The following is a 9946-nucleotide window of genomic DNA, read 5'->3' on the forward strand; positions in this document are numbered from 1 at the left end:
TTGAGGTGATGGATAGATACCCCACTTACCCTGATATGATTATTACAGATTGTATGCTCTACCTGTATCAAAATATCTCATGTACCCCACAAATATATATACCTACTATAGACACACAAAATTGAAAATTAAAAAAATTACTTTGGTAAATTTTATATTCTATATGTTTTACGATTAAAAATAAAAATAATATAACCTGAGAATGTCCCTAGCTCAGTGACAAGAACACAGTTGGTTGTCAAATGTCAATTTCCTTCACACCACTCACTGGTGGGACACTCACCTTGGGGTCATGCGAAATAAATCACTCACCTGCAGGTGTTAAAAAATATTAGTCACATCAGTCACATGAAAATAATTAGCTTCTGGAAGTAAGCAGATGGTGGCACGCGAGGAAGAGCACGGGCCACTCTTCTCTGCATCAAAACTTCCTTAAAAGCAGCTTCCAGACGTGGACATAGCATCTAGGTGTTGGGTGATGACCAGTGTCAAAGAAAGCAGCCCAGACTCCCCGGTCTTGTAGATATTTTACCAAATCAGATAATGAAGACATGGGAGGGAGCGCGCACCCAGGACCACGGGCTACTGAGTTTCCACTCCTTCCCAGTCTCAGAGAAGCCTCCTGGGCGTGCAGAGCCTCTGAAGCCTCCCCCAGCCCAACTCTGACTTCTCTTCCTTCTCAGCCGCATTTCTCCACACACCCTTTCAAGGCTCTGCTCCTCCCATTGCTCCTCCCTCACTCCTCCCACGGCTCCTCCTCCTCCCTCCCCTTTCCTCTCAGACTTGCCTCTGAGCGGAAACTGAAAGTGAAATAGGGAGCTGGCTACCAGCGCTGAGTCCCCTGTAAAGGTGAGTGAATCCCACTAGATCAAGGGACCCCTGCCCTCCTAGGGGACCTCTCTCCCCTGCCCCAGGGTTGCAGAGCCACTTCCAACCAGTCTCCATCCTTGAGCCTGTCCCATTTGCCCCTTCTCCCGCCAGGGATCCCTCAACCCACGACCAGCTGCGCTTCCGGTGCTGGCCCCCTACCTGGGAGGAGGCTGGGGTGTGGACCTGACTGCCCAGTTACCCAGAAGGGGAAGGGGCCCGGCTGCCCCCTACCTGGGAGGAGGCTGGGTTGTGGACGTGACTGCGGAGTTACCCAGAAGGGGAAGGGGCCCGGCTGCCCCCATGCTGGCACCTGACCTGGGATGAGGGCTGGGTGTGGCTGGGATAGCCAGGACTACAGCCTAGCCAGGAGGGTAGGGAGCGCAGTGTTGGGGAGGTCTGCAATTCTGGAGACTCCCAGGTCCAAAAGTCCTCCAGAGGTGAGAGGGGCAGGCTGTTTAGGATGTTCAACCAGAAATGTATAGGCCTTCAAAATTATTCTTTGCTCTAGAATAAGTGTTGTCAGGAACTAAACTAAGTTTGGAGCAGCTGAGAAAAGAGCCCAGGGAGTGCTGGCCACAGTTCCTGTTGCTCTGTGTGTATACACACATATACACCTACATACATATATGCAACTGACTTCCGCCGTTATAGGAGGGATTAATGAAGATATATTCAAAGCATGAAGTATCTCTGGCACATCTCTGGCACATCTCTGGCCTTTTGTTTTTTTTGTTTTTTTTTTTGTTTTTTTGTTTGTTTGTTTGTTTGTTTGTTTTTTGAGAGGGAGTCTCGCTGTGTCGCCCAGGCTGGAGTGCAATGGCACAATCTTGGCTCACTGTAACCTCTGCCTCCCAGGTTCAAGCAATTCTCCTGCCTCAGCCTCCCAAGTAGCTGGGATTACAGGTGCCCACCACCACTCCCAGCTAATTTTTGTATTTTTAGTAGAGACAGGGTTTTACCATATTGGTCAGGCTGGTCTTGAACTCCTGACCTAAGGTGATCCACCCACCTCGGCCTCCCAAAGTGCTGGGATTACAGGTGTGAGCCACCGTGCCTGACCCATTATTTCTATTTTTATTTTTTATTTTCCTTTGCATCATTTTGTTTTTCTTTTTTTAGTATATTTTTAATTTTTGTGGGCACATAGTAGGTACATTTATGGGGTATATGGAATATTTTGATACAGGTGTACAATGTGTAATAATCACATCAGGGTAAGTGGGGCATCTATCACCTCAAGCATTGATCATCTGTGACATAAACTATGCAATTATACTCTTATTTTTCAATGTACAATTAAATTATTGACTATAGTCACCTTGTTGTGCTATCAAATACTAGATCTAATTCACTCCACTTTTGTACCCATTAACCATCCCACCTTCTCCCTCACGCACAGACCCTCCCTACTACTCTTCCCAGCCTCTGGTAACCATCTTTCTATTATCTAACTCCATGAGTTCAATTGTTTTAATTTTTAGCTTCTACAAATGAGTGAGACCATACAATGTTTGTCTTTCTGTGCCTGGCTTATTTCACCTAACATAATGACCTCCAGTTCCATTCATGTTGTGAATGACAGGATCTCATTATATTTTATGACTGAATAGTACTCCATTGTGTATACATACCACATTTTCTTTATCCATTTATCTGTTGATGGACACTTAGATTGCTTCCAAATCTTGGCTATTGTGAAACATGCTGCAGTAAACATGGAAGTGTGGATATCTCTTTGATATACTGATTTCCTTTCTTTGGGGTATATACTAGCAGTGGGATTGATGGATCATATGGTAGCTCTGTCTTCAGTTTTTTGAAGAACCTCCAAACTGTTCTCTGTAGTGATTGTACTAATTTACCTTCCCACCAACAGCATATGAGTGTACCCTTTTCTCCACACCCTCACCAGCATTTGTTATAGCCTGTCTTTTGGATAAAAGACATTTTAACTGAGATGAGATTATATCTCATTATAGTTTTGATTTGCATTTTTCTGCTAATCAATGATGTTGAGCAACTGTTCATATGCCTGTTTGTCATTTGTATGACTTCTTTTGAGAAATGTCTGTTCAGATCTTTTGTCCATTTTTGAGTCAGATTATTATTTTTTTTTCCTGTAGAGTTGTTTGAGCTCCTTATATATTCTGGTTATTCATCCCTTGTCAGATGGATAGTTTGCAAATATTTACTCCAATTCTGTGGGCTGTCTCTTCACTTTGTGGATTGTTTCCTTTGCTGTGCAGCACCTTTTCAACATGATGTGATCCCATTTGTCCAAGTTTGCTTTGGCTGCCTGTGCTTGTGGGATATTTGAAAGAAATCTTTGCCCAGTTCAATGTCCTGGAGAGTTTTCCCAATGTTTTCTTGTAATAGTTTCATAGTTTGAGGCCTTAGATTTAAGTCTTTAATCCATTTTGATTTGATTTCTGTATATGGTGAGAGATAGGAGTGTAGTTTCATTCTTCTGCATGTGGATATCCAGTTTTCCCAACAGCATTTATTGAAGAGACTGTCTTTTCCTCACTGTATGTTCTTGGTACCTTTGTTGAAAATGTGCTCACCGTGGATGTACGGATTTGTTTCTGGGTTCTTTATTCTACTGGTCTGTCTGCTTTTATGCCAGTACCATGCTGTTTGGGTTACTTTAGCTCTACAATATAATTTGATGTCAGGTGATGTGATTCCTCCAGTTTTGTTCTTTTGCTCAGGATAGCTTTGGCTATTCTGAGTCTTTTGTGATTCCATATAAATTTTAGGATTTTTTTTTCCTATTTTTGTGAAGAATGTCATTGGTATTTTGATAGGGATTATGTTGACTTTTTGTTTTTCTTACACAGACTTTCTCATATTCTCTTTCCCCTTTCTTCTTCTCTCCCAGCCAACCCCCCTAAAGGTCTCCACACTGCTGTTTAACAGCACGCTTGACAATGGCTTCAGCAGCACGCTTGACAATGATGTGGGAGGAGGTCACATGCCCTATCTGCCTGGACCCCTTCATGGAGCCTGTGAGCATTGAGTGTGGCCACAGCTTCTGCCAGGAATGCATCTCTCAGGTTGGGAAAGGTGGGGGCAGCGTCTGTCCTGTGTGCCGGCAGCGCTTTCTGCTCAAGAATCTCCGGCCCAATCGACAGCTAGCCAACATGGTGAACAACCTTAAAGAAATCAGCCAGGAGGCCAGAGAGGGCACACAGGGGGAACGGTGTGCAGTGCATGGAGAGAGACTTCACCTGTTCTGTGAGAAAGATGGGAAGGCCCTTTGCTGGGTGTGTGCCCAATCTCGGAAACACCGTGACCATGCCATGGTCCCTCTTGAGGAAGCTGCACAGGAGTACCAGGTGAGGCCTTAGAGACACAACAGGAAGAAAGAAGATGGGCCCTGGTGAGTGCTTTGTTTTCAGAGAAGGGAATGGGAGAGGACCACCTCTGGATTGGAGGGTTTAGAGAAAGGAGGGGTTTACCTCTCTCCATGTCTAATGTAGGAGGAGAATTACAAGTTAAACCCAACCTCATTCCTGAGGTGTAGGAGATATGCATGAGAAAATGCTGCAAGGATTACCCCACCCTATTACTTGGTTTGCATGGGGACTAATAAGCTGTCTTTCTCTGCAGGAGAAGCTCCAGGTGGCATTAGGGGAACTGAGAAGAAAGCAGGAGTTGGCTGAGAAGTTGGAAGTGGAAATTGCAATGAAGAGAGCAGACTGGAAGGCAAGAATGACATCCTGAAGGGGATCTTAGGCTGGAAGGCTGGGCAGGGTCCAGAGTCCTCAACTCACAGCCTTAACCGTAGCTGTGCCTGTCTGAGCAGTGATAGAGTTGGTCCATCTCACTCTCCAGAAACCAGCTGCTCTCTAGGTTTACAAATAGAGGAGAATAAAAATGATGCAGGTTCAAAGGGGAGCTCCCCATCGGGCCTGAAGATCAAGAATCCTGGAAGAAGGTGCTGAGAGGATCTAGCTATACCCTAAAGTTTCGAGCTCCTCTGAGTCTAATCTCAGAGGTGTGATGGCATCAGCACCTGGATGTCTGAGACAAATATCCTAGGAGAAACCCAACTGCTAGTTAAGCCTTTCAGGAAATGACAAGGGCTGTGAGGAATAAACTTAAGGAAACCATCTGACCAGGTGGTTACTTGACCATGACCAGATCTCTGGTCCAAAATATAATGAAGAATCAATGTTTGTTCTGCACTGATGATTTCCTAGGAGAGGTGGGGCATGTCAGGGATGAGAGGGGAGAAGAAGGAGCCCATCCCCAGTAGATCCCAGAAGAGGAACATTTGGATTGAGGTAGGGTGTGAGTTGGGTTGTGGTGACAAAACAGACCCTCATGTGTCATCGAGTGACCTTCCAGTTACTAACAGGAGAGAAAAAGCAGAGAATGTCCCCAAGCCCCCTTTCCCAGGACTTACAGGTGGTGGTGTGAGCCTGGCTTTGTGAGGTTGTTGGAGGTGGGAACAGGTGATTTTTTCTCAGTAACTCACTGAGACAGGAAGACACAGGAGCACATTTGAGTGTGACTGGGTTTGGAAGAGAGGTTGGAAAAAGTCCCCAATGCCATATATTCATGTAGCTGTGGTTGTAGGCCAGCTACAGTGTGCCCTCACCAAGTCCATTCCCCTCACTGTCCCAGAACCTCAACCACCTACCTCCCAAGCAAAACTGTGTGTGTGTGTGTGTGTGTGTGTGTGTGTGTGTGTGTGTTTTCCCAGACAGCACCAGAGTGGAGTCTCTGGGGGATAGGAATAGGTACCAATACCTCCATTCCCAAAGCTTGGGAGATTTTCATAAAAACCACCTCTCTCTTTCCCTTGACACTAAAGAAAACAGTGGAAACACAGAAATCTAGGATTCACGCAGAGTTTGTGCAGCAAAAAAACTTCCTGGTTGAAGAAGAACAGAGGCAGCTGCAGGAGCTGGAGAAGGATGAGAGGGAGCAGCTGAGAATCCTGGGGGAGAAAGAGGCCAAGCTGGCCCAGCAGAGCCAGGCCCTGCAGGAGCTCATCTCAGAGCTAGATCGAAGGTGCCACAGCTCAGCACTGGAACTGCTGCAGGTGAGACAGGGAGAGGTTCCCTTCTACAATTTAGGGAATAACTGAAAAAGACCAGAGCTATCTGGAACTGCCATTCAAATAAATGGACACCTGGTCCCTGGAATGTTCTTAAATGAAGTAGAATTCAAACCCATGAATGGTTTGCATTCAAGACACAAAGTAAACATGAAAATAAGTACAGGACCTTTTTAAAAATCAATGTATGTTGCACTTAGAATCATCTTGCATCCACCAATGATATGTTTGCCTCACTGTAGGAAACTGTGGACTAGATGGTCTCACAAGTCCCTTCTGTTCTAACATTCTACAGTTCTTTTCCCACACCTGTTCACTGTCACTCAGAGTGGTCATGAGCCATTGCTTTCTGGTTTGTGCAGAAAACCTAATTGTATTGGGTTGACTTGACAGGCTCTCTTCTGCCCAACATTGAACCAGGCTTTCTTTTTATTTATTTATTTATTTATTCATTTATTTTTGAGACAGAGTTTCACTCTTGTTGCCCAGGCTGGAGTGCAATGGCACAATCTTGGCTCACTGCAACCTCCGCCTCCCGGGTTCAAGCGATTCTCCTGCCTCAGCCTCACATTACCACACCTGGCTAATTTTGCATCCCTAGTAGAGATGGGATTTCTCCATGTTGGTCAGGCTGGTCTCCAACTCCCAACCTTAGTTGATCTGCCCACCTCAGCTTCCCAAAGTGCTGGGATTACAGGCGTGAGCCACCACACCTGGCCATGAACCAGGCTTTCTAACACACTTTTGACTGAGTCTAGGAGCCTGCTAGCTCCCATGTAATGGCTCCCAATCCCTACAACAAAAATATTCTCAGTGATTTGGTTTCACATACAAGAAGAGGCAACATTAAGTACCCAAGGGAGCTTTAACTAACCAACCTTTCCTTCCCAAGCAATGCTAGTCCACAAGTGGAATAGAGCAGTTTCTAGACACCTGAACTTGGCCATTCTCTGCCTGTGATTGTTTCTGGGCTTAAGCCAAGCTGGGCTATGTGCCCTCTCTGCCCTCATTTCTTTCTCCCCTGGGGAAAAAAAAACTGGTCTTTGAGTCAGAGTCCTGAAACTGATAACCCTTCCCTAGCTGTAGGTCACATCCATGCTGGGCTTCTGGTTACCTCACAAGCAGCCACACATCCTTTCTGCTTCAAGCTGGTCAGAATCATCTTTGGGGACTTGGACCAGAGGAAGAAGAGGAACAGTGCCCCAGGGACCAAAGATGGATCACATCACCCACAGGGCTGATGTCTCAGTGGTGATCCAGCAATCCAGAACTTACATTCTGTCTCTTTTTTCCTCAGGAGGTGATAATTGTCCTGGAAAGGTAAGGAGGAGTTCTCTTTGTTAGAAGAGGGGCCAGCAGAAAGCATATATGCCTATGACAAAGGTTATTGAATTAGAAGTACATGCACTGAAGTTTTCCCCATCTGGCTTCCTATTCTCAAAAACTTCATTCTCTATAAAATATTTTCTGGTCTCAGAAAGCTAATAAATGGACATCTCAATTGGTGATTGCCCACAGTAGTTGGATCATAACATCTTCACACAGTAAAGCCCTGCCAAACAGGGAAATCCTGGGAAGTTCTGGGTCTTCCCAGAATTCAGACTACTGGGACATGGCCTGCTGGGACTCCTTTTCTCAGTGGAATCTAACCAGTTACCTCCCAAAAAGAGCCATGAGTAAGACCCACAGTGTGGGCAAGACTCCTTGAGGTTCCTTGCAGAAGTGATTCAGCCTGTCTCAGATGGCTTGCCTTTAAAATGAAATTGAATGCATTTGCCAGGTAACCTCAGGCTTAGACAGGAGAGACAGACTGTCCACATGTGGCAGAGCCTTCTATAACCAGGAACTCCTGGGTAGAAACTAAATCTTGCATTGTTTACCTCTCACACCCACCCCTGGAGACTTGAACACCAGAGGTGTTTGTAAATTTGAGTTGAATTAAATTATCAGAGTCCTCCACAATGGAGGTTATAGTGTTAGGGTTTGGGATAGGAGTAGGAGACAGGAGTCTCAAACTCTCTTTCCCCCAGGAGTGAGTCCTGGAACCTGAAGGACCTGGATATTGCCTCTCCAGAACTCAGGAGTGTGTGCCATGTGCCAGGGCTGAAGAAGATGCTGAGGACATGTGCAGGTGAGGCAAGTTCTAGGAGTTTTGCGGGGGATAATGGGGTGCAGAGTAGATCCCAGGGTCAGGGAGCCTGGATGGCAACTTGGAGGAGAGATGGCAGGTCAGAGCAGGGGGAACAGAGATGGAGGTAAGGAAGATGGTTTCTTCAAAGGTCAGGACCGAGGCCAGAACTGGCTGATGGTCATTTCCTCACACAGGGAGGTTCAGCCCTCATGCTTACCCTGGAGTTTACACAAAATCCCCCCACCACAGGCACAGAGTTAGTGACTCCCCCCATGCAAGGCCTGACTGTGGTCCTCTCTCTGCAGTCCACATCACTCTGGATCCAGACACAGCCAATCCATGGCTCATACTTTCAGAAGATCGGAGACAAGTGAGGCTTGGAGACAGCCAGCAGAGCATACCTGGAAATGAAAAGAGATTTGATAGTTATCCTATGGTCCTGGGTGCCCAGCACTTCCACTCTGGAAAACATTACTGGGAGGTAGATGTGACAGGAAAGGAGGCCTGGGACCTGGGTGTCTGCAAAGACTCTGTGCGCAGGAAGGGGCACTTTTTGCTTAGTTGCAAGAGTGGCTTCTGGACAATTTGGTTGTGGAACAAACAAAAATATGAGGCTGGCACCTACCCCCAGACTCCCCTCCACCTTCAGGTGCCTCCATGCCAAATTGGGATTTTCCTGGACTATGAGGCCGGCATGGTCTCCTTTTACAACATCACTGACCATGGCTCCCTCATCTACTCCTTCTCTGAATGTGCCTTTACAGGACCTCTGCGGCCCTTCTTCAGTCCTGGCTTCAATGATGGAGGAAGAAACACAGCCCCTCTAACCCTCTGTCCACTGAGTATTGGATCACAAGGATCCACTGACTATTGATGGCTTTCTCTGGACACTGCCACTCTCCCCATTGGCACTGCTTCTCAGCCACAAACCCTGCCTCTTTTCCCCATGAACTCTGAACCACCTTTGTCTCTGCAGAGGCATCTGGATCCCAGCAAGCAAGCTTTAGCAGGGAAGTCACTTCATCAACATTCCTGCCCCAGATGGCTTTGTGATTCCCTCCAGCGAAGCAGCCTCCTTATATTTGGCCCAAACTCATCTTGATCAACCAAAAACATGTTTCTGCCTTCTTTATGGGACTTAAGTTTTGTTTTCTCCTCTCCATCTTTAGGGTGTCATCTTTGGTGAGATCTCTATTATATCTTGTATGGCTTGCAAAAGGGCTTCCTAAAAATAAAAAATAAAATTTAAAAAACTGTGCCTCAGTCTATCCCATTCAGTCCTCGTTCCTTAATCCTGACATACTTGAGAACTCTGAATATGATTAATAGTGATGTTTCTTTAACATTGCATGTGCTTTTCATGCCTAGACTGTCCCCTCTTCTCCATTTGAAATGTTTGATCTCGGACTGAAGACCCAGGTCAAGTCTTCTGTACTTCCCCATCATCGCCTTCCCCAGCATAGCTGCTGTGGTGATAGAAGGCCATTTGGGCTCTGATTGCTGTCCGGGGGGATATTACCTCCTTACCATGAGGGAACACTGGCTTTTGAAATACAGAGTTCTCCTGGGGCAGCTCTGTGACCTCTGCATCTCTGACCCTCACGGACCTGAAGCACCTTCTGTCCATGTTCTCAGTAAGTGACAAGTGACAACATCAAAGTTCTTGGAGCTCTCTGGGGCTGCCACATGCTTTCAGTGTTCTAGACAACTGGCCAACTCCTGTGCCCCTTGGAATATCTAATTTTAATGTTATTTCTCTCTGGAATGCACCTTTCTTGGGCACAGTTTTCTGACTTTTCCAGAAGAGTAAAATGTTGCATCCGCTAACGGATAAAGAAAAAGGGGGTGTGTGCTGTGGGTGTGACCACATCCCCAAT

The 9946-nt window shown here is 46.2% G+C and overlaps 1 protein-coding gene across 1 annotated transcript; it reads left to right on the forward strand.

Annotated features, from left to right (window-relative positions):
* Positions 1-777: 777 nt before the first annotated feature.
* On the forward strand, positions 778-9335 carry TRIM21 (tripartite motif containing 21). The gene is made up of 7 exons (XM_054440814.2): positions 778-849; positions 3752-4208; positions 4483-4578; positions 5693-5923; positions 7236-7258; positions 7969-8069; positions 8375-9335. The coding sequence occupies exons 2-7, from the start codon at positions 3801-3803 to the stop codon at positions 8941-8943; spliced, it is 1428 nt and encodes a 475-aa protein (XP_054296789.1). The 5' UTR covers positions 778-849; positions 3752-3800; the 3' UTR covers positions 8944-9335.
* The last annotated feature ends 611 nt before the right edge of the window (positions 9336-9946 follow it).

The sequence above is a fragment of the Pongo pygmaeus genome, chromosome 9, assembly GCF_028885625.2.
Source record: "Pongo pygmaeus isolate AG05252 chromosome 9, NHGRI_mPonPyg2-v2.0_pri, whole genome shotgun sequence".
In the NCBI taxonomy this organism is placed as follows: Eukaryota; Metazoa; Chordata; class Mammalia; order Primates; family Hominidae; genus Pongo; species Pongo pygmaeus.

What these genes read in the sequence shown, in the direction of transcription:
- TRIM21 (XM_054440814.2), top strand. Translation starts at nt 3,801, where the DNA reads ATGGCTTCAGCAGCACGCTTGACAATGATGTGGGAGGAGGTCACATGC. An exon ending in TGAAGAGAGCAGACTGGAAG is followed by an intron (nt 4,579 to 5,692) that starts GCAAGAATGACA and finishes TTGACACTAAAG; the next exon opens with AAAACAGTGGAAACACAGAA. An exon ending in GATGCTGAGGACATGTGCAG is followed by an intron (nt 8,070 to 8,374) that starts GTGAGGCAAGTT and finishes CTCTCTCTGCAG; the next exon opens with TCCACATCACTCTGGATCCA.